Source organism: Gadus chalcogrammus, chromosome 2 (genome assembly GCF_026213295.1).
Source record: "Gadus chalcogrammus isolate NIFS_2021 chromosome 2, NIFS_Gcha_1.0, whole genome shotgun sequence".
NCBI classification, from domain to species: Eukaryota; Metazoa; Chordata; class Actinopteri; order Gadiformes; family Gadidae; genus Gadus; species Gadus chalcogrammus.
The window spans coordinates 970,196-993,364 of record NC_079413.1 but is presented as its reverse complement, the minus strand read 5'-3'; the positions used below and the strand labels follow the sequence as shown (position 1 = coordinate 993,364).

Below are 23,169 nucleotides of genomic sequence, written 5' to 3'. Positions count from 1 at the left end.
AACTTCCGAAAAAACGTACAAACACGAACTAACCGACGGGACGTTCGGAGAACGTCGTACAAAACTGAACGAAAGTTAAGCAACACTCATCCACCCTCCCGCCAAAAAACACCAACCCTTAAATATATATATATTTATATTCTATATACATACACGCCCCCCCCCCCCCCCCCCCCCCGCCCACCCAGAACCCTCCCACCTCATAACGCCCCCACCCCACCCAATGCCCTGGAGCGGTTAATACGGTAGTAGCCTAAACGTTAGCATACAGACACTAGCGGGGGGGGTGGAGAAGGCAGAGTAGCATACAGGAGGGAACAACGATTTGGTCCGAGGGTGGGGGGGGCAAGGGGGGCAGGGGGCGGGGCTAGGGATGCGGTTCGGGGGGGGGGGGTGAAAGAGGGGCGGTCCCAGGTGGAGGAGGCACCCACACTCGGGACAACACTGAAGCAGTCGGGAGCAAAAACACAACGGCTTCCCCCCCGGCGACCCTCGCCCCCCCCTCCCCCCCCCAGCGGAGGAGGGGTTGCCATGGCAGCGCTCGCAGTAGAATGGGTAAAGCAGTTGAGAGTCTCGCTCGGTTCCTGTTTTTGTCGTTTTTTTTCTGAATGCCGTTTGGTTTTCTTTTTTTTTTATTTCTTTTTTTTACATGATTGGTAGCGGTCGTCGTGGTCGTCGCGGTTTCTTCATGGTCGTCGTGGTTTTCTTCGTGGTCGCGTTCGGAGTCTTCTGGTGCCGCCGCCGCCCGATGCTCCGCCTCCGCAGCGCTAAACACACAAACACAGCGGGCCGTCAGCCCCCGGAGAGAGGAGAAAACACCCCCGTGACCCCCCAGGACCCCCCCACAGCCCCCTGAGGCGCTCAGAGGATCCGGAGGTCAGAGAAGGCGCGCTCCTTGGGGAACAGAACAGGAGCGTTTGCTGTGGGCCGGGTGAAGCGCCTGCACTGCCCCCTGCTGGACAGAAGACCCAACAGCAGCCCCCTCAGCAGACTACAGGTAGAACGGCAGGTTTGGTTTACTACAACGAGGAGGGAGGGAGGGGGGAGGACCTGGAGGAGGGGGGAGGACCTGGAGGAGGGAGGGGGGGGACCTGGAGGAGGACCTGGGGGTGGGGGACCTGGGGATGGGGGAACTTGAGAGAGAGAGGGGGGGGGACCTGGAGGAGGGAGGGGGGGACCTGAAGGAGGGAGGGGGGGGGACCTGGAGGAGGGAGGGGGGGGGACCTGAAGGAGGGACCTGAAGGAGGGAGGGGGGGACCTGAAGGAGGGAGGGGGGGGACCTGGAGGAGGGGACGGGACCTGGAGGGGGACGGGAGGCCCTGGGGGGTTACCTGCACTCAGGAGCCCTGGTAGGTGGCCTGGAACTGGGCCGTCTCCTCGTAGATCAGCTCCTTCAGCTTCTCCTTGGGGAGGTCGTCCAGCTCCATGGTGAAGGTGAAGGGCTCCTCGGCCACGGGCTGCACACACACACACACACACACACACACACACACACACACACACACACACACACACACACACACACACACACACACACACACACACACACACACACACACACACACACACACACACACACACACACACACACACACGTTAAAGCTCAGCTGTGTCTAACTAAGACACACAAAAAACTGATGTCATTCACTCAAGCCCCCCCCCCCTCCTAATGTGTTTCCACTGAAGACCAGGCTAATTAAATATTCACAGAGCCATTCCACTAATGCGTGGAGCAGGAGGCTGCCATATCTGGGTCTGGGAGGGGGAGATAGGAGGGGGGGGGGGGGGGTCGTGTTGCCATGGCGACTTATTGCTGGAGGCCTTCTGTTGACATGATGGTTCACAGCGCTGATCATGATAAAGGAAAACACCGTCCTTCAGGAGAGAAAGCAGGCTTTGTGCTGGGGAGAGCACTCTGTGTGTATAGGGAAGTGCACGCTCTCTCTGTTCGTGTGTGTTGGGAAGAGCGCGCACTCTGTGTGTGTGTGTGTGTGTGTGTGTGTGTGGGGAAGCACGCGCACTCTGTGTGTGTGTGTGGGGAAGCACGCGCACTCTGTGTGTGTATTGGGAAGTGCACTCTCTCTCTGTGTGTGTGTGTTGGGAGGCGCGTGCGTGGGTGTGTGTCAACCCCTCGTCTGTTTCCATTTCAAGTCGTTAAAACCAACGTGTTATTTTGATAACGCAGGCCTCTGATAGGACAGCTGAGCGTGGGGCTCAGGACCCCCCGCCCCCCTCCCCCTCAGTGGAGGTCCGCTCGTTAGGATGACCACGCCCCCACACCGACCACGCCCCCACGATGACCACGCCCCCACGATGACCACGCCCACAGGAGATCAACGGGACTGAACTCGCTGCTGATGCCGTCGCACTATATGTCATCACCACAGTGGAGACGATACATGCTTGATGGTGGCGAGTGAAAAAGATGTATTAATTATAAATAATAATTAAAATCTAAGAATAATCAAAGATCCCGGCGCGAACACCGGAACCACGGCGGCACTACTGGGCGGCGTGGTGCCTACCGGTAACCACGGCGACACTACTGGGCGGCGTGGTACCTACCGGTAACCAAGGCAACACTGTACCCTTTTTGTTTCTTGCCCGCCGTGGTGGTGTTGCCGTGGTTACCGGTACCGTGTCTGATCCTCGTCGGCGCCGCGTCGGCCATCTTTAGGCCCCTCGCTCGGTTGGACCGAAGCTCACGGCCGAGCGAGTGAGTGAGTGAGTGAGTATGTGCGTCTAGGTGTGCGTACGTGTGTGAATGCGTGTGTCTATGTATGAGGTGGAGGCGTGTGTACTTGTCCATTTATGAGCTGTGCGTGCGTGCACGTGTATGAGGTGTGTGTGAGTAAGTGTCTATGTATGAGGTGTGTACGTGCGTTGTCTAGGTGTGCGTTTGTGGACGCGTATGAACGCGCGTGCGGGTGTGCACGTCTATGTCTGGGGTGTGCGCGTGTGTGTGCGTGCGTCGGCGTGTGCGTACCTCGTCCGTGGGGTCGTAGTACTGCTCCAGGTAGGGGTGGGCCAGGGCCTCCTCCACGCTGATGCGCTTGTTGGGGTTAAAGGTCAACATGCGACCCAGCAGATCCAGGGCTGTTGGACAAATCAACAGTCAGGGGTCAGAGGTCACTGGACTGAGTTTATTCTCGGCTCCCCCTCTACTCTCTCTCTCTACTCCCTCTCTACTCCCCCTCTACTCCCTCTCTACTCTCTCTCTACTCCCTCTCTACTCTCTCTCTACTCCCCCTCTACTCTCCCTCTACTCCCTCTCTACTCCCTCTCTACTCCCTCTCTACTCCCTCTCTACTCCCTCTCTACTCCCTCTCTGCTCCCTCTCGGCTCCTCAGACGTGTTGGGATCGGTCTGGGGCCGGGCCGGGGGGGTGCTGTCTGGGCCCGCAGGAAACACGTTCAAACCGTCCCCCTCCAGGGGGAGGGAGAGGAGAGGCTACAGGCCTGACACCACCACCACCACCACCACCACCACCCCCCCCCCACTGCTGCTGCTGCTACAGCCTGACCCCCCCCCCCCCCCCCCCCTACTGCTGTGGCCCAGTGGGGCGCCTGCGTACCCTTGCCGTCGGCCTTGGGGAACAGCTTGTCCCAGGGGATCTTGGGCTTCTCGGGGAGGGACTGCAGGTAGTTGCGGGCCTTGGTGTTGATGATGCAGTTGAGGTCCTCCTGGGTCGGGGAGCCCAGGATCCCTGTGGGGAGGGGGGGGGGGGACAGCGTTACACACAACCGCTCCCAGAGGAACAGCCTGTACTGGTTAGTTCTCCCGCTCTGATGATCTGGTTGATTAGCGAGCAGAGTTTGTCATTTCGGTGCAATTTTGTTGAATAAGTGACAAAACGGACAATGAGACGGACTCTCTAATTACATACAACGCTTCAGAAATAAAACAAAACAAGGCGTGCAGCTCAAAATGCAAATGAGCTCATCCACTGTAACCAGCAAGTCTATTTTGGACATGCCCACGCGCAGAGTGCAAACCAGTCTCATCGAAGAAGTGCTCTGGTAATAGTGTTACCAGTACATATATATATTTATTTATTTAATATTTTTATTGTGATAATGCTCCCGTACTGCAACCTTAACCAGGCCTCACTGCACCGTAACCAGGCCTTAACCAGGCCACACTGCACCTTAACCAGGCCTTAACCCGGTTCCTGAGCAGGAGCGGGCTACCAGCCTCACTTGAAGGGTGACATTATGCCACCAGGTGTGAGGGTGATTAGCCGCATAATATCACCCCTTCACGACGACCTGCCATTCAGAGGACCCGGCCAGGTGTGAAGAAGAAGAAGAAGAAGAAGAGGAAGAAGCCGTGGCTCTCACCCAGTATGTGATTCAGCTGGTCCAGGTAGTGCTTCCCGGGGAAGATGGGTCTGTTGGACAGCATCTCGGCCAGGATGCAGCCCACGGACCAGATGTCGATGGACTTGGAGTAGCCCTGGGACAGACGGTGGAGGCGGGGGTCAGGCACCACGCACCAATGGACCACACACACACACACCAACCCCCCCTTCACACACACTAACCACCCACTCCCCACACACACACACACACACACACACACACACACACACACACACACACACACACACACACACACACACACACACACACACACACACACACACACACACACACACACACACACACACACACACACACACACACACACACACACCAACCCCCCCCCTCCACACCCACACCAACATACTACACACACACACACACCCCCCTACCCACCTTTGAGTTGAGCATGATCTCGGGGGCGCGGTACCAGCGCGTGGCCACGTACTCCGTCAGGAAGCCGGTGTGGTCGTGCTCCGGGTCGGCTATCCGCGCCAAGCCGAAGTCACAGATCTGAGGAGGGGGAGGAGGAGGAGGAGTCAGGGCCCGTCTCCCCAGGACGGCCCACCCAGAACCAACGAGTTCCATTGATTTGTTGGCGGGAGATTTGTTTTGTACTAATAATGGTGAGGTGAACTCTGCTCTTCTGTGCGGGTGAAACGCTCTTCCTGGAGCGGCTCGTTTGGGAGCCGCTCGTTTGGGAGCCGCTCGTTTGGGAGCCCCTCGTTATGCTCTGGTGCGCTGTTTGAGGAGGAGCCGTTCATGTACAGTCGACACACTGCTCCTCATCAGGGCCAGAAGGTGCCCTCTGTTTGGACAGCCGGACACCAACAAAACTAGCCTGGCTAACGCTGGACCTGATCTCAATCTACATCGAGAAGAGGTCTGGGAACCACACATTCATTTTCTCGTATTTGAGGCGTGGTCTACGATTGCCCGGACCCGTTTATTAGGCTCTACGAATGTCCATCATATAAGTCTGTTTCTCATAGCCAATCGTATCAATTATACCAGATGACGTATGTAGAGCGACAGAAATTCGATGAGGAGGAAGACGATGGGTGTCCCGCATAGACGTCGTCATCGTCTTGCCGTCCCTCCCCGTTCTGTGATTGGTTCCCTATCTCAGGCAAAAATCTGATCCATGGAATCCAGGCTGCCTGGCAGCGCGAAATGAAATCGCACGCAAGGCAGCGATGGTACACCGAGGCTACAACAAAACAACAGCAGGTGCGGAAACCGGCGTCTGGGTTCTTCGGTTCACCAGGAGGCTCGGTAATATCTAGCAGCTGTATTTACACGTTATTCAAATTATGTATTAATAATACTCAAATAGTCTCTGAACGGATCCCGGGTCTGTTAGGGTCGGGATCAGAGAGGATGGAACGGGCTCCATACCTTCCAACGAGGAAGGCCTTCCTGAGGTGAACCCTCACACTCCGGACCCCCTGACCCGCTAACACCACGACGACCTGCCTCGGGTTCTGTGACCGTGGACCCCGACATCCCAGGAGACAACCACGCCTACAAGCCCTTTACTGCCCGACTCCAAACCGCTCTCTCTCTGCTGGCCAGCAGGTCGTTGGTGTAAAAGCAACCGCCATAAACGCTAATAGCTCATCTGAGCGCTGAACTCTGGTTTATTGTGTTGACACAATACACCATACTCATGAGGAGCCAACGCAATGGCTCTCAGGGCAGAGGCTGCCGCGACCAGGCAGAGGCTAGCAGGACGAGGCTAGCAGGATGAGGCCAGCAGGACGAGGCTAGTAGCACAAGGCTAGAAGGACGAGGCTAGCAGGACGAGGCTAACAGGACGAGGCTAGCAGGACGAGGCTAGCAGGACGAGGCTAGCAGGACGAGGCTAGCAGGACGAGGCTAGCAGGACGAGGTTAGCAGGACGAGGCTAACAGGACGAGGCTAGCAGGACGAGGCTAGCAGGACGAGGCTAGCAGGCAGAGGCTAGCAGGACGAGGCTAGCAGGACGAGGCCAGCAGGACGAGGCTAGTAGCACGAGGCTAGAAGGACGAGGCTAGCAGGACGAGGCTAGCAGGACGAGGCTAGCAGGACGAGGCTAGCAGGACGAGGCTAGCAGGAAGAGGCTAGCAGGACGAGGCAGCGGCTAGCAGGCAGAGACTAGCAGGACGAGGCTAGCAGGACGAGGCTAGCAGGACGAGGCTAGCAGGACGAGGCTAGCAGGACGAGGCTAGCAGGACGAGGCTAGCAGGACGAGGCTAGCAGGGGGCTGCTGGCAGGACGAGGCTAGCAGGACGAGGCTAGCAGGACGAGGCTAGCAGGACGAGGCTAGCAGGACGAGGCTAGCAGGACGAGGCTAGCAGGACGAGGCTAGCAGGACGAGGCTAGCAGGACGAAGCTAGCAGGACGAAGCTAGCAGGACGAAGCTAGCAGGGGGTTGCTGGCACGAGGCTAGCAGGAGGTTAGCAGGAGGTTGGGGTACGAGCTGAGCTGCCTTCAGTCCGGCGTCCTAATACAACATTCCTTGGATTCCTCTGGCGTCTCCGTGCTACATGATAACGGCGTGCCATCTGCTCTGCAGCCAGCATCCTGTTTGTGTTGAGTCCTCTCCCAAGATTCACTCGTTGGAATCGACCCAAAGTAGGCTTCTGCCCAGAGACATCGGGAATCAAACCCCCGGAGGAGGAGAAGCTTCTTCTATTCTTCTAAAGAGGCGTTTTACAAATTGTACAAGACTGAACGATGCATGATACATCGTTTTGGCATTCTTAATAAATGTACAACGATGAAGTGAATGTAAACACATCTCCAAGAGCGTCTTACTGCCGCTAAAGCATCCTGAGCAAAGAGAGCTCAGAGCACATCGAGTTCACAGGTCTGAAACCCATTAGTGTGTGAGGTGGGGGCACCTTCAGGTCACAGGTGGTGTTGATGAGCAGGTTGGAGGGCTTCAGGTCCCGGTGCAGCACGTTGGCAGAGTGGATGTACTTCAGCCCGCGCAGGATCTGGTACAGGAAGTAGCAGATGTGGTCGTTGCTCAGCTTCTGCGTCTTCAGCAGCTTGTACAGGTCCGTCTCCATCAGGGTCTGCACGATGTAGCTGGGGGCGGGGGGGGGGGTTAAGGCCAACACCGGGTGGAGCGGGAGGCTGCTGCTCTACAGCCTGGAGATAAGGACCATCCATCCTGCCCCTCCCTGGACCGGGGGCTAGGGTTAGGGCCAGGGGCTAGGGTTAGGGCCAGGGGCTAGGGTTAGGCCGAAGGCCTTATCTACCCACCCCAAGACCGTTTTGCTCTCATCCGCAGAGCAGATAATGCTAACCACACAAAGCCCCCGCTATAGGACGGCCACCACCACATCACCTCCTCATCCTCCTACCAATACACCTTCTTATTACATCATTGTATTTTGTGTTCACTCTGTAAAGCATCTTTGAGTACTTAGAAAAGCCCTACATAAATCAAATGTATTATTTGTATTCACAAATATTAGAATAGATTAATTGATAGAATAGTTGTTCTAATTGAGAAAACGATGTATGTATTTATCATGGATCTTTCAGAAGGGATGCGAGGTTCAGTGATAAGCCAGCCACACACACACACACACACACACACACACACACACACACACACACACACACACACACACACACACACACACACACACACACACACACACACACACACACACACACACACACACACACACACACACACACACACACACACACACTTTGTGGTCCATACTGAGGCCCTAGTAAGGGGGTAGCAGACATTACAAGCCGCACCAGGATGCAGACTTGATTTAATGGTCTGCCCAGTGTTCCTCAGACGAACTGAAGATGCATTAGCAGATCGGATGATGGGCTCCATGTAAGTAGGGTTTTACTACATGAGAATGCAAAAACTGCAGATTGATTTTTGGTAGTACATTATGGATGCATTTGATGAAGAATAATCTCATAATGACACATCCAATTTAGGTTTGCTTGCACCCGATATCAGTTTAGTTTTAAAGTCTATTTTCAGTTTTGGCCACCATTTTGTCATCATCTATAACCAAATTTAAAAATCGTTAACAGTTCTTCAAAGGGTGGGTTGGGCTGGCACTGAGTGGTCCAGCGGTGCCTCGACTAAAGCAACAGGTCCGACCATCAGGGTGGATCACCCACCTCAGCTCTCTGGGCTTCACTGCACGGCCAGTTGGAACTCAACGTTCTACAGCAGAGGACGTTCAAGTGGAGGTTCAGTCAAGTATTGCAGAAATGCAGCAATAATAAAAGCGTGTACATCTTGACCATGGATGGTGAGCAACAGCACAGGGTTTCACACGCAGGTGGACCGCACACTGGTGACGCATGCACACACACACACACACACACACACACACACACACCCCTGTTCACTCATCACACACCAACCATCGGGCATTTAGCCTTCACTCCGGGGGGTATTGAACACACACACACACACACACACACACACACAAATACCGAACACACATACAAATAGAGAACAACACACACAAATAGAGAACAACACACACACACCTTGTATAAAACCAAGTTGAAGCCAAGCTGTTTGTAACTGTGGGGCCTCATCCCCTCTGTGTGGTGAAGGTTCATCGAGGCTACGTGGACGACCCCAGAACACACACACACACACACACACACACACACACACACACACACACAGTGTGTCAGAGGATACACGTCCCTCATGGCCTCCAGTCGGCGGGCGCGCAGGATGTCGTTGATGCCGATGATGTTCTCGTGGTGGAAGCGCAGCAGGATCTTGATCTCTCTCAGCGTGCGCTGGCAATACGTCTGGTGCTCGAACGGGCTGATCTTCTTGATGGCCACGCGGGAGGTGGTCACATTGTCCAGGGCAGAGCTGAGAGGTGGGCAGCAGAGTGCGTGGGGGGGAGAGAGAGGGAGGCAGAGAGGGAGGAGGAGGGAGGAGGAGGGAGAGAGGGATGGAGAGAGAGAGAGAGAAAGCTCAGGTTACACACTGCGCTAGCTGCCGTACCCTTTATAGCAGGATGGGGGAAACTTGGGGATAATGCTCCAAAACAGAGCACTGCAGGGTCTTTGGTTCGATTCCCTTTCCAGAACCATTGTACTGTACTATAGTGGAGAAAACCAAAACATCTCGCACGGAACACATCCTCCTTTGCGTTTAGTTTTTGTGTATAAACTCAACGTTAAGTCAAAGTGAGAGACAAACATGCATGTCTTCAGCTGACAGCACACACACACACAACACACCTGCAGTGACCTATAGCCCATTATAAACCACCACACTTCACGATAGCGGGGAGCGATCCTTGTAGAGATGTGAACAATAGCTGAAGCAACTTCCTCGGCCTATGTGGCACTCCTTTTTTTTTTTTCCTATTCAACATTTCAGAAGAAGCTAAACAGAGCCAAACGGATCCGAGCGGTGAACGAGCGGGGCACGGGGAGTGTGCAAGGGGGATTAGTGGTCTTCAGACCGACAGCCTAAACAAGACTTCTAGTCACACGTAGTGATCCGATGGGGTGAGGTGGACGGTGGCCTGCTGCGATGTTATGGCGCTATCGGGTCCGATCCGCTATCGGTTCCGATCCGGGGGGGACCAAGTCCACCGCGGAGAGCAACAGGCCCGCTCCCACCCGGATCTGTTGCTCTTCGTGGCGGACTCGGACCCACCCGGATCCGGGTTGGAACGAGTCCATCGAGTCCGACGGAGTCCACCGAGAGCAACAGGCCCGCTCACACAATGCCTCGGATGACCAAATCACGATAACGACACCTCTGCTCTTGCAGTAATCACAGTTCTACTGGCGGGGCATGACACCCGATTTGCTGCATCGACCGAAAGTAAAGTACGGGGAGGCTACACCCGAAGGAGAGGTACTACTGGGCATGACTGGGGTTTTAGAACCCGCTTTATTAAGTTGTCATGGATCTTGAACAGGTTTCCTCCCCTGATAGCCAGCTAGCTCCTGCGCAACCAGCCTTGTTTCCTGTATGTTCTGCAGCTACTCGCCACGCCTGCAGATCAACACATGAATCAAGCGGGTCTGAGCCTCCTCAGGAGCGGTCTGAGCCTTCTCGGGAAGGGACTAAGCCCCCAGGAAGGGTCTGAGCCTCCTCTGGAGGGGGTCTGAACCCCCCAGGAAGGATCTGAGCCCCCCAGGAAGGGTCTGAGCCACCTCAGGAAGGGTCTGAGCCGCCTCAGGAAGGATCTGAGCCGCCTCAGGAAGGGTCTGAGCCGCCTCAGGAAGGGTCTGATACATATGGATCCGTGTTGGCCCCACGTTAGTTGAAGTGTCACTGCGGACCATGACATCTCATTTAACGCGCCAGACAACACCTTGTTCCCGCTAGGCTCCGCCGTGTAACACATCCTATCAGGCGCAACAACACGAGGAAAAGTGTTAGGAGAGCTCACCAGACCATCCCGTACGCCCCCTCCCCGATGTACGACAGGTTGACATAGCGGGGGCCGACGTCGAACGCCTGCCCCTTCACCAGCTCCGACGCCACCTTGGACCCCGCGGCTCCGGTGGATCCGTCCTGCGCCACAGCGCCCGCCGCCCCGGCAGCCCCGCTACCGGAGCCCGGGGCTCCGCCCGCCGCTGCGCTGCTCGAGTCCGCCATGACGGCTCTCCGAAGGACGCGTTCAGTCGACGGATTCCGGGGAGTCTCGGCTCGGGGGTAACGGCTCGGCTCACTGGCAGTCGAATATCGTATAAAAACGTCGGTGTTTCGTGGTGAAAGCGGCGCTCCTCGATCAGGCCTCTTCTACTACCGAGTGAACGGATGAACAGCGCGCGGATCTGAAGCAACACTGAGCGTAAATGCGCGTGCCAAACTACGGTAATAGAGGAATGCTCGTTTTGTTCGCCGGACCTGGGTGACCCGAGCGGGGTTAGATCAGACGTCACCGGTCTGGAGGAGAAGCTCCACCCGAACCAGGCCACCGCGGACACTAAACACGCGCTCCCGTTGAAGCAGCAGCAGCCTCCTGAGTGGGCGTGCCGAGTGGCCACACATTATGTTATGTTAATTCATTTATGCTCTTATTTGATGTGGAGTATTTGTTTCTAGATAATATGTTAATAGTAGGCTTTCTTTGCACGGCACGTCGTGCCCTCTCTGTTGACTATCTTCCTAATGGAAGATAGGGTTCACTCAGGCGTTGTACATGTTCGTCTTTAGTGATGGTTGAACACTTCCAAGATGATAAACCTGCCCCACATAAAGATAACTACAGTGATAGCTGATCAGCCCAACTATGAGCACAATATTAATGGTGTTATATTTGCCTTATCATCTACTACTACACGGCTGATCTATCGCCTGTAGAATCCACACCAGTCAATGGCGTGTAACTACATGAAGAGATCCCAGCCAAACCAGTCAAAGGCATGTAACTATAGGAAGATATCCCAGCAAAAACAGTCAAAGGCATGTAACTATAGGAAGAGATCCCAGTCAAAGGCGAAAGGAAAAAATCCTAGCACACCAGTCAGGCGCGTAACCGGGCAGGCAGGAACACGCGACGTGGACGCGCCCTGGGCCGTGACGTCACTGCAGCGTTCTGCAGCGCTGCTTCCGGGTCTCTGCTTCCGGGTGGGCGCTGCCGGGAGCTGTTGCCTGGCTGAGATGTTGTGATCCTCATTCTCGGAGTCAAGGAATGAGACGACTCAGATTGAATCAGGACTGGATCGGCCGGATCAGACTCGCCCTAACCATTGTCAGTTTGCCGTACGCGGTGTGCAAACCAGAAACCAGGTATGACAATATCTTTAATCAGAGCTCACACTCCGATTAACTTATTCATATCGTTTAATAAGTAACATATTCATTTCGCTTGCGTTATCATGACCGCCGCTGACCCATACTGAGAGGTGCACATGTCGGAGTGGTGCGTCTGTTCAGTCCCAAACTTTAACTTCATTTAAATACAATTAATTAAGAAGTGACCAGTCTTAAGTAATAATAACTCAACCATTCAAACTGCATCATGGGAGTGTGTGACTCAGTATTGCTCCCTGGTTCTGGTCATGATAGCACTGCGCTGGTGAAGCAGATGAATCGATAACCGGAGTAGTATTTCCTATTCTAGGGCAGAGTTTTTTTATGCACCAATTGTGAAGTGATGAGTTCAGAGCTTATGAGCATTGAGCACCACCGAAGGAATCAGAATTACTTTTATTAGCCTACATCTTATTAACAAGTACACAACAGTACAATTAGGCTTGGTTCTTCAACAGCCACATAGCAGCAATATAACTTGATAAAGTAAATAAAGATACGTAAAAAAAAAAAGTTAAAATAAGTAGAAGCATGTGCGTGATTGGTGAGGAATTTCGTCCATTCAATGCTGTCAGGGTCCGAGTTGGGCTGGTCGCGACCCACGACAACTCATGGACTTAATCCATTTCCTAATTCCACCCTTCTTCTCTTGCTCCTCAGACTCTCTTCTTCCTCTCCTCTGTCAATCATCCACAGCGCATCGGCCGCAGGCTGGGTTCATAACCCCTACACAAACACGTTGAGGATGACGTCATCTACTGTAGCACCACCCCTCCATCTCAAGTCCAGGTGCCAACCGTACCCCGGGTCACAAATCAAGCGCTTCCCAGTGCCGGATGACAAGGTGGACTGGGGCAAGGTGTGGCCGCAGTACCTCCCTGTGCAGCACACTGACCCCAACGTGGCCAGCAGACCCACCTGGGCCGACCCGGACCTGGGGTGAGACGGCGGACCCTCCGCCGCATGACAGGGGCTCGGTCTAATTAATTAAAGGGGCTTGGTCTAATTAATTAATGGGGCTTGGACTAATTAAAGGAGCCAGAACCCTCTCGGAGTCCGACCTCGCCCCTAAACCACGACACCAGAGGATTAAAATCACACTTCATGTGTTCACGCCTATGTTACCTGACCTTATTGAATCTGATCTGATTGTATTAAGATGAGCCCAGCGCTGATAACGATCTAAATCCATAATTAACTGAGACGGTTCTTGTTGTTTCAGGTCCAAAGCGTTCTCCCCTCGGTTCAACTGCGTGGACGGGGCCGTGGACCGCACCAGCTTCCTGGGGGACTACGAGCTGCTGCAGAACCTGCCCCTGTAAGTGGACCGGCTCCGGGGGGTCTGGGGTACCCCTGAAACGAGACCGGCTCTGGGGGGTCTGGGGGTCCCCCTGAAACGAGACCGGCTCCGGGGGGTCTGGGGGTCCCCCTGAAAGGAGACCGGCTCCAGGCGGTCTGGGGGTCTGGGGTCCTGCTCCAGGGGGTCTGGGGGTCCCCCTGAAAGGAGACCGGCTCCAGGTGGTCTGGGGGTCCCCCTGAAAGGAGACCGGCTCCAGGGGTCTGGGGGTCCTGCTCCAGGGGTCTGGGGGTCCTGCTCCGGGGGGTCTGGGGGTCCTGCTCCAGGGGTCTGGGGGTCCTTCTCCAGGGGTCTGGGGGTCCTGCTCCGGGGGGTCTGGGGGTCCTGCTCCAGGGGTCTGGGGGTCTGGGGTTCCGGCTCCGGGGGGGCTGGGACCTTCTCGCTGGGACCTCACCGCTCTTCGTTCTTGCCACAGGAACCCCCGGGGACGCACGGGTCTGGCCGGCCGCGGGCTGCTGGGCCGCTGGGGGCCCAACCACGCCGCGGACCCCATCGTCACGCGGTGAGCCGGGGTCGCCGGGGTTACCTGCGGTCGCCGTGGTAACACACGGGCCGCTAGCACGGGTCTGGGAAGACATGGCGGGGAAGGGAAAGATCCTGGACCACGCGCGCTGAAATAGTATTTAATTGTTCTGAAGTATTTTTAGTGAGAGATATTCATAACCTTCAGAATATTACTATATTCTGCATGTTATAAATAAGTATAAACCATTTTGGGGATTTCTTCTTTTACAAATACAGCTTGCCACCGTTTCTTTAAAGGATGTCAGTGGTGTGTGCAGCAGTTTGACGTTGTTCAGACCGTGCAACACGAAACGTGGTGGTACTGAGCTGTGATGACCTCCGCCCTGCAGGTGGAAGGTGGACGCCAAGGGGCAGAAGGTCTCCCACCCAGCGTCCAAACGGCCCGTCCTGCAGTTCATCTCCATCAAGAGGAAGGACTGTGGGGAGTGGGCTATACCAGGGGTACGACTCAACGGTGCTGGGCTCACATTAACCTGACACTCGTACTGTACCGGGCTCACATTAACCTGACACTCGTACTGTACCGGGCTCACATTAACATGACACTCGTACTGTACCGGGCTCACATTAACATGACACTCGTACTGTACCGGGCTCACATTAACATGACGCTCGTACTGTACCGGGCTCACATTAACATGACGCTCACTCGTACTGTACCGGGCTCAAATTAACATGACACTCCTACCGTACTGGGCTCACATTAACATGACGCTCACTCGTACTGTACCGGGCTCACATTAACATGACACTCGTACTGTACTGGGCTCACATTAACATGACACTCGTACTGTACTGGGCTCACATTAACCTGACACTCACTCGTACTGTACTGGGCTCACATTAACATGACGCTCGTACTGTACCGGGCTCACATTAACATGACGCTCGTACTGTACTGGGCTCACATTAACATGACGCTTGTACTGTACCGGGCTCACATTAACATGACACTCGTACTGTACTGGGCTCACATTAACATGACGCTCGTACTGTACCGGGCTCACATTAACATGACACTCGTACTGTACCGGGCTCACATTAACATGACGCTCGTACTGTACCGGGCTCACATTAACATGACGCTCGTACTGTACCGGGCTCACATTAACCTGACACTCGTACTGTACCGGGCTCACATTAACATGACGCTCGTACTGTACCGGGCTCACATTAACATGACACTCGTACTGTACCGGTCTCACATTAACATGACACTCGTACTGTACCGGGCTCACTTTAACATGACACTCGTACTGTACCGGGCTCACATTAACAGGACACTCGTACTGTACCGGGCTCACATTAACATGAGGGATCACTCTTGTTGGGTTCACATGAACATGACATTTAGTTTGGTGATTGAACGTTAAACCAGAGCGTGGCATCACGGCCTGATGTCCCTGTCTGGCTGGCCCATGGCGTCCCCCTCATGTGTGTTCACCTGTGGTGCCTGTGTCAACGTCAGGGCATGGTGGACCCCGGGGAGATGGTGACGCTCACCCTGCAGAGGGAGTTCTCTGAGGAGGCCCTGAACTCCCTGGCCCTCCCCGCAGCCGAGCGGGCCCAGACCCACCAACGCATCACCCAGCTCTTCACGGCCCCGGGCCTCCAGGTGGGGTCCGCCGGGGGTCTGGCCAGGGGGTGCATGGTCTGACCGGGGGACCGGGGGTGCATGGTCTGACCAGGGGTGCATGGTCTGACCAGGGGTGCATGGTCTGACCAGGGGACCGGGGGTGCATGGTCTGACCAGGGGACGGGGGGTGCATGGTCCACAGTGTGTGTGGATAGGTTGGCCCGAGGAGGCCTTTATGATGCCTCACTCATATGTGTTTTCTGTTGCCGTGACACCCACAGTGTTATAGACACTGTGTGTGGGTGTGTTGCTGATAGGACAGGAACAGGGCAAAGTAAGGCCCCATCTAACACACACACACACACACACACACGCGATGCCTTACATAAAGCCCGGCTGTGTGTGTCTGCGCGGCGGTGAAGGTGTATAGCGGCTACGTGGACGACCCCCGGAACACGGACAACGCGTGGATGGAGACGGTCGCCGTCAACTTCCACGACGAGACAGGTACCGACGCCGCATGGTTCTCCTGCCTCCTCGCTGCCTGTTTCCACGGAGACGTCAGTGTAAACATCTGAAGGATGATTCTGTGGTCGCCCTAGGCAACAGCGTGAGCGAGCTGCCGCTGCAGGCGGGGGACGACGCCGGTCAGGTCACATGGGTGGACCTGGACTCCGCCTTCCCGCTCTACGCCAGCCACTCCCACTTCCTGGAGACGGTCGCCAAGGAGAGAGGTGCACACTGGTAACCACGGGGACGAAACAGAGGGCGGCCGGAGAGATGAAGGAACGACTGAAGACAATGAAGGAACCGTATCGCACTGAAGGCTCAATGAGCACCGTCCCCGTGTTAGCCCTCACCCCGTGTTAGCATCGACCCCGTGTTAGCACTGACCCCGTGTTAGCCCTCACCCCGTGTTAGGATCGACCCCGTGTTAGCACTGACCCCGTGTTAGCACTGACCCCGTGTTAGCCCTCACCCCGTGTTAGCATCGACCCCGTGTTAGCACCGACCCCGTGTTAGCCCTCGGTGTGGGACCTCATTGGGCCTCCAGTATGCCTCTATATTTATTCCACCCTCTCCACTCTCCTCCTCGGAGGCTCAGGGTGAAGGACTTCATGCCCGCTTCTGATCGCTACTGAGTGAACCTGAATGCTACACCTGTGTGCATATAACACAATAACACATTATACAAATGAGTAGCACTAACCTAACCCAAAACCAGAATCAAACATTACATAACTGCTCACTGTGAGCCATCCGCTAACTGCAGTGAGTCCACTGCTAAACGCAGTGAGCCGACTGCTGAATGCAGTGAGCCGACTGCTAAACGCAGTGAGCCGACTGCTGAATGCAGTGAGCTGACTGCTAAACGCAGTGAGCCGACTCCTGAATGCAGTGAGCTGACTGCTGAATGCAGTGAGCCGACTGCTGAACGCAGTGAGCCGACTGCTGAATGCAGTGAGCTGACTGCATTTAGCAGCACATACTTCCAGCCCCCTCTCGCCGCCTCGCGCCTCACCGTCGTGTGGTTAGGATACCTTGTGAAGACCGTCCCTCTGTGATCAGTGAGCATGGTGCCTCCACACACTAGACAGGCCTCCTGTTGGGGACTGCGCTGTCCTTTTTGGGTGGGAGCCGTCTGGACTTTGTCTTTCGTCTTCCAAACAGATCACATCCCACTGTCCCAGACCCGATAAACCACAGATTATGATGACTTTAGGATGGTTACATATTTGATAAATACATTTTTATTTGAAGCTCCCCTAATTGTGTGTGGACTGCATGCTTGTGCCTGCGTGCTGCTTGTGTAGTAGACTTGTGTGTTTGCTGTATGGTTCCTGGACTGTGATTACGCACCCCCTGTTCCCAGACATCCAAGTGCGGGCGGTGTCGGCTTTCGTATCGATCTGAGGTAGCGAGGTTTGGCTCGGGTTCTCTGGTCTGATGAAGGATGACTTCACCACGCGGCTGCGCCATGCACATTAAGGAACAGGGTCAATCCGGTTTTCATCTGTTCATAGAGTACTAACGCACTTTTATATTGATTCTCAATGTTTTGCAACCAAAAATAAGAATGAATAAAAATGTTGAATCAACTGGGATCTTGTTGCCTGATCCTTTGATACCAACGTAGTGTTTTAACTGCTTGGAGTGCTTTTGATAAGTCATAATGTGGGGATGGCTATTTTCTAGTTATAAATTATATTAAACACAACGCAACATTTCATACAATTAGCTATTTTTTTGTTGGGATTCACCCAGACCCTAGGTAATGTTTATACAGTATGAATATATGCAATTAAGTGTTGAATCTCATTTTCAGTGGAATGCGCCCAGTATATCAGCCATTACAAACTGTTTCCAAATAGGCCCGCCCACTTGGTGACATCAAAAGTGGGCGTGGGCAGAAGTGGGCGTGTCGATGTACAAGCTTCGAAAATCCAAACAGTTGCCTGAGTGGTAGACTTGCAGTTGAAAATACGTTTTTGGCTAAATATCTCGATCCAAGTGTTCTTTTTATGCACACATTTCTGAGTCTGGGGTATGGACTGCTGCCTCGCAATAGACACTAGAGATAAATAATGGTTTTATTTAATTTATATCCAGATTTTATTATAAGAATTCCTAGACTACGACAGACAATAATATGGCAGCCTCTAAAAGTAGACTCATCCCTTAACTGCCTGCTTATTTGCTGGAATTATGCAATTCACACCATTTGGTAGAATCACCCACGCGTGATCTCTGTTGCACGCCAACATTGCGAAACACAATGGCAGGTTTTTTATAATGCACCACTGTGTTGGAGGTCGGCTGACCTGTGAAACAAGGGGCTTGGACTCAACTTCGCTTTATGAACACGATATTGCATCCAGCATTAGGTAACAGAACAGTTTTTTTAATTATTTTTCATGGTAGGTTCAGGAAGGTTTTTTTGGGAAATATAACATGCTGACGAAGAATGCTTATAGCCCTGAGGAACCATGACCCCTGCTGGCGGAGTCCCAGTATGGCAGCCTCATCTCTCCTCTCCTTTTACTCCTTCTCCCCTCTCTCCTCTGGTGTTCCGCAGGGCCGGATGCTCTCAAAGTTACCTGAAGCCAAGAGTTCGACCGCGCTTTATTGTGTTTCTGAGACATGCGAATGGCTCCGCCCCGCCCACTCGATCAAGGGCTCTTTCTGTCCGGACTGGGAAATAAGGAAACCGAAACTTAACAGACGCGTCGCCTGAAGTTGTGAACTTGTGACTGTGACACGTTGCCTAGAAGTCGATCAGCATATTGGCGGTCTGCAGGAAATATATTGAACCTTCTAATCGAAAACGATGCTAGAAGAAGACCACATACAAAGGTAAGATTGATTCTCAAACGTCAAACTCCGTCTGCTATTGTGGTTTCGGTTTACTTAAGCACATTTAAAGTGAACCACATTCCTCCACTATGTCTGTGTGCTGCTGCTTATATGGCGATCTAACAGGTGGAATTGAAGGAAATAATATATCAACGTCCTGTAAGCGGTTATTGTTACCGAATGTTAATCAAGTTGTTTATCCTCAGACCAAATGCGGTGGAGATGTTGCAGTCGTACGTCTCCGACACTCTGGACTACTTTGACACAGTGACCTCATTCTGTAACGAAAACTCCAAATGGAGGCTCCGGAGGGAGACAGAGCTGGGGCTGATGACTGATATTGAGGAGAGGGCCAGCCGACTGAACCTTGGGTTTTTCCAGGTGTTCAGGTCTACAAATGTAGGTAAAGCCTTCGGGGACTATTGGAGTTCAGGCACTAGAAGCAAAGAGCTGGAGAAAGAGCTAGCTACTGTGCTGAAGAACACTCTGGAAGGAGTGGAGAAGCTCACCTACTTCCTGGATGCTGTGGAGAAGCTCGCAGTAACTTCTCTGCAGGTGTTCACGGGCGGAGAAGAGGTGATGAAGCTGTCTTTGGGGTTCAGCCTGGAGAGTGTGAAGGACATCATCTCAGCTGCCCGGCTGGTCTGTCCTTTCCTCCTGCACTTCAAGAAAGATGCTGAGGTCTTCTTCACGCCCAGCCTCCACAACGTGGCCGTCTTTGCGGCTGAGTTGGACAAATACATCCGCACCACTAAGTTTATCTGTAAAACGATTGACGCAAGGTAGGCTGTCTGGGATTGCGACTGAAGATGCATTGATCGATTCATTCACAATTCCCACACAGTATTCCAAAGTAATATTGAACTGAACCCTGTCATTTAAAATGTTTTGTCTGTATGTATGTATGTATGTATGTATGTATGTATGTATGTATGTATCTATGTCTATAATGGCACAGATTGCCCTCCTAACCATCCCTGGAAGGAGGGATCCCTCATTCTGCGTTCCTTCTCAAGATGTCTTTCTTCCTAATTAAGGGATTTTTTTCTTGCCCTCTGGCCTAGGGTCAGTGGGGGGGGGGGGGGGGGGTCATATATATGGCTTGTTAAGACCTTTGAGACTGGACCTGTGCTTAAGGGCTACACAAGTAAAATGTAATTGATTTCATTTTAATTCCCAGCTTTACTGTCGGCTTCGGGCACAAAAGACGCCGCCAGCCTTTGGTTGAGTTTGCGGAGGATCTCACGGAGGAGGTCCTGCAGAACACCCTGGCCCACGTCGAAGCCCTCTCCAGTCTCAGGTGAGCAGGAGCATCACTGCGGGACCCGGCTGCCAGTCGTCCTCGTGGTCCCACAAATCAGGGTTTAGATCGGTACTTCAACACAATTAGCAAAATAGTTCTCTTACTCAGATTGAGGGCGACATTTTTTAGGGAGATTCATTGACATCATTCACGTTTTATAAATATCAACATTCATAACCATCCCCATGAGATATGACAAACTTTTAAGTACTGAATTGGAAGTAGACTTAATCTGTTGTTATTCACAAAAGCTAAGTTGTTTCATGGTAAGGTACCGAGGGCATTTATTGAAACCTAAGCTAGCTGTAGAGATTTGATGGCTGTTTTATTATGAATTAATCAATTCTAACCAATACACGTGGAAAGGTTTGTTTGTATTGATTATCATCAAGAATATCCTCAAGAATATCCTCAAGGGTTAATAACATATTTTCATCTTTTCCATTCCGTCATTCAGGAGGGACCAGGACTTCAGACTGGTGTTCTTATTCCAGGAGGAGCCAGTCTCCAGCTTCGTCGACCAGTTCAGCGAGTGTCTTCCCAGAATGCTCCAGTTCCTCAATGAGATGGAGGGCTGTGCCGTCCAGCTGGACCGGATGAGCATGGGCTCCAAGATCTCCACGGTGGCTGGGAGCTCAGTGGGGGCCGTGGGGGGGGTCATGGCCATCGTGGGTCTTGCTCTAGCCCCGGTGACAGCTGGGGTGTCTCTGGGTCTGACCTTGGGGGGGCTGGGTCTGGGGGTCACCAGTGGTGTAAACGGTATAGTCACCACAGTAACAGAGATAGCGGTCAATAAAGGCCAGCAAACGAAAGCCTGTGAAGGCCTCCAGAGCTTCATGGAGGATGTGGTGAGAATCCAGGCGTGCCTGGAAAAGGTGACCAATAAGAGGGAAGTGTTATTAGGAGAGGATTATGGTCATGCGTTTGAGGGAGGAGCCAATTTAGTCAGAAATGTAAGTGCAATTGGCCAAGGCGTGAATGTCCTTGTGGACAGCCTTGATGACGTAGGGATGGCAGCTGCCCGTGGGCCGGCCGCCCTCTCCAAGGCCGCCAGGGTTGGGTTCATCGGCCTCAACGCTGTGTTCCTTGGTTTAGACATCTTCCTCATCTGCAAGGACAGCATCAGTTTGGCCAAAGGGGACAAGAGCGCCATCTCCCAGTTCATCAGAGCCAGGGCGGCCCTCCTGCGCTCGATGCTCGACGCGTGGCAGACGATGCACAAGGCCCTGCTCTGTGGGCTGCTGGAGTCCAAACGGGGCCGCAGTTTACTGGAGCAGCCTTTGAATCCGCTGACGGAGGCCACGGAGGACGACGCAGGAGTTGTCGGTGTGGTGAGCACATGATGAGAAGACGTGGGTCCATGTTGACGTTTGGCCGTCGGTGCTCTTGTACGTTTGGTAACTTGTAGGCCGACAGGATCTTCTTCAGTTGAGTTCTTCCAAACTGTTTGAGGAGTCGGGCAGTGGAGCAGGCAACATGGCCGCCCTCAGGGTGTGTTCATGTTGGTCCTCATATGACACACCGAGATTAGATTCGATTAATTTGCCATTGCACAGGAAAACAACGTAATTCAATGCACTCACGTACTGGACTCATTAAAAACAGAAAGGTAGCATAATAAATACTCAATGAAGTAAAATAATACACTCATCTTATTCACTCAGTATAATCACGTCTACAATATACCATATACTCAGTGCCATTGTATGCCTTAAAACAGTAGTGCAAAATATATAAAGTGCATAGCATTGCATTAGGTGTGGATGTCACAGATTAATGCTGTCAGAGCTAGTGGGTTTGTTTTCAGGTCAGAGTTGAGTACGGTGGCTGCTTTGGGATAGAAACGTCAAGAATCTTGTGGTGCGTGTTCTGATGGACATGTAACGTTCCCCTGAGGGCAGCAGTTCAAACAGATAATTGGAACAAACAGGGTGGAATGAGTCTTTCAGAATGTTGTGTGTCTTCTGCAAGCAGCGGGAGTTGAAGATGGTGTCCATGGTAGGTAGATGTTGGTTGATGATGTTTTGGGCGGTTTTTATAGTCCTCTGCAGGGACTTTCTGTCTGCAGCAGGAGTGCTACCGTACCACGACAGGAGGCCGTAGGTGAGCACACTCTCAATGGAGCAGCGATAGAAGGACCTCCGGTGCTGTTGTGAGAGATTGGCTTTCCTGAGTGTGCGAAGAAAGTAAAACCGCTTCTGTGCTTTCTTTACTATTGCTGCGGTGTTTATTGTCCATGATAAGTTCTCTGAGATGTGTATGCCCAAGAATTTGAAGCTGGACACTCTCTATAAAATGGATAAATAGATCGATTCTTTATTCATCCCCTTGGGGAAATTCAGGTATCCAGTAGCTCACAAAGTCAGTCCAAAAACCGTAAAGTTGACAAAGAACAAAATGGAAGAACAGAAAAAAGTCAATCACATAGGTCATTGAGCCAGACATGAGCAATATTGCAAATCCCGCACACCAATGTTGTGTGTTTGCGGGTCCAATCGTCCACTTCTTCAGCCAAACTCAGCCGTGTGAGTCTACTGCCCATATACTGACAGCAGGACACTTTCTGTTATGAACTTTGTAGCCTAAAGCAATAACTTGTATTTTGTGGGAAATAATACAATCATGTGTCAAAATCGAATGACAATGTGGGGGGGGGGTGGCGTGTGTGTGCAACCCACACACACGCACACACACACACACCTTGTATAATTGCATTCTGCAGATATTTAGAAAGAGCTGAATTATTTTCTGCCACCAGACGCAATATTATCAATTGTTTAGAATGAGTGTGAATTCGGTTTGTGGTTTTATGATTCAATGTTTAATCTGCCAATCTAAACCTTCCTTTAAAGTTTGTATTTGTATTCTTTAATGTGGCAACCGACTCATTAAAGGCTTCTTCATTGCCAA

General features: G+C 52.8%; 3 protein-coding genes across 4 annotated transcripts; 2 read left to right on the top strand and 1 right to left on the bottom strand.

Annotated features, from left to right (window-relative positions):
• Nucleotides 1-482: 482 nt before the first annotated feature.
• On the bottom strand, nucleotides 483-11,201 carry mapk3 (mitogen-activated protein kinase 3). The gene is made up of 9 exons (XM_056610545.1): nucleotides 10,775-11,201; nucleotides 9,049-9,231; nucleotides 7,247-7,436; nucleotides 4,758-4,874; nucleotides 4,341-4,455; nucleotides 3,575-3,706; nucleotides 2,987-3,096; nucleotides 1,332-1,457; nucleotides 483-767 (listed from the first exon to the last, which is right to left on the bottom strand). The coding sequence occupies exons 1-8, from the start codon at nucleotides 10,981-10,983 to the stop codon at nucleotides 1,338-1,340; spliced, it is 1,176 nt and encodes a 391-aa protein (XP_056466520.1). The 5' UTR covers nucleotides 10,984-11,201; the 3' UTR covers nucleotides 483-767; nucleotides 1,332-1,337.
• On the top strand, nucleotides 10,939-17,871 carry nudt9 (nudix (nucleoside diphosphate linked moiety X)-type motif 9). Of its 2 annotated transcripts, none has more exons than XM_056610677.1 (8): nucleotides 10,939-12,120; nucleotides 12,841-13,083; nucleotides 13,367-13,462; nucleotides 13,917-14,003; nucleotides 14,356-14,467; nucleotides 15,495-15,641; nucleotides 16,025-16,109; nucleotides 16,205-17,871. In XM_056610677.1, the coding sequence occupies exons 1-8, from the start codon at nucleotides 12,023-12,025 to the stop codon at nucleotides 16,348-16,350; spliced, it is 1,014 nt and encodes a 337-aa protein (XP_056466652.1). In that variant the 5' UTR covers nucleotides 10,939-12,022; the 3' UTR covers nucleotides 16,351-17,871. The 2 variants fall into 2 exon arrangements, with proteins under 2 accessions (XP_056466652.1, XP_056466642.1); XM_056610667.1 differs by having other exon boundaries at nucleotides 10,949-12,120; nucleotides 12,805-13,083; nucleotides 16,205-17,866.
• Nucleotides 17,872-18,644: 773 nt separating this feature from the next.
• On the top strand, nucleotides 18,645-22,936 carry LOC130405150 (uncharacterized). Its single transcript, XM_056610148.1, has 4 exons — nucleotides 18,645-18,956; nucleotides 19,163-19,738; nucleotides 20,137-20,256; nucleotides 20,717-22,936. Exons 1-4 carry the CDS (start codon nucleotides 18,931-18,933, stop codon nucleotides 21,600-21,602), a joined length of 1,608 nt encoding a protein of 535 aa, XP_056466123.1. The 5' UTR covers nucleotides 18,645-18,930; the 3' UTR covers nucleotides 21,603-22,936.
• The last annotated feature ends 233 nt before the right edge of the window (nucleotides 22,937-23,169 follow it).

Bases quoted from the DNA above. Each gene is read 5' to 3' on its own strand.
- mapk3 (XM_056610545.1), bottom strand. From the start codon at position 10,983: ATGGCGGACTCGAGCAGCGCAGCGGCGGGCGGAGCCCCGGGCTCCGGT. The intron at 7,437-9,048 runs GTATCCTCTGAC...CCCCGCCCCCAG, and splicing joins CTGGAGGCCATGAGGGACGT to CTACATCGTGCAGACCCTGA. The intron at 4,875-7,246 runs GTGCCCCCACCT...CCCCCTCCTCAG, and splicing joins ACACCACCTGTGACCTGAAG to ATCTGTGACTTCGGCTTGGC.
- nudt9 (XM_056610667.1), top strand. From the start codon at position 12,023: ATGAGACGACTCAGATTGAATCAGGACTGGATCGGCCGGATCAGACTC. The intron at 13,463-13,916 runs GTAAGTGGACCG...TTCTTGCCACAG, and splicing joins CTGCTGCAGAACCTGCCCCT to GAACCCCCGGGGACGCACGG. The intron at 15,642-16,024 runs GTGGGGTCCGCC...GCGGCGGTGAAG, and splicing joins TCACGGCCCCGGGCCTCCAG to GTGTATAGCGGCTACGTGGA.
- LOC130405150 (XM_056610148.1), top strand. From the start codon at position 18,931: ATGCTAGAAGAAGACCACATACAAAG. The intron at 18,957-19,162 runs GTAAGATTGATT...GTTTATCCTCAG, and splicing joins GAAGAAGACCACATACAAAG to ACCAAATGCGGTGGAGATGT. The intron at 19,739-20,136 runs GTAGGCTGTCTG...TTTAATTCCCAG, and splicing joins TGTAAAACGATTGACGCAAG to CTTTACTGTCGGCTTCGGGC.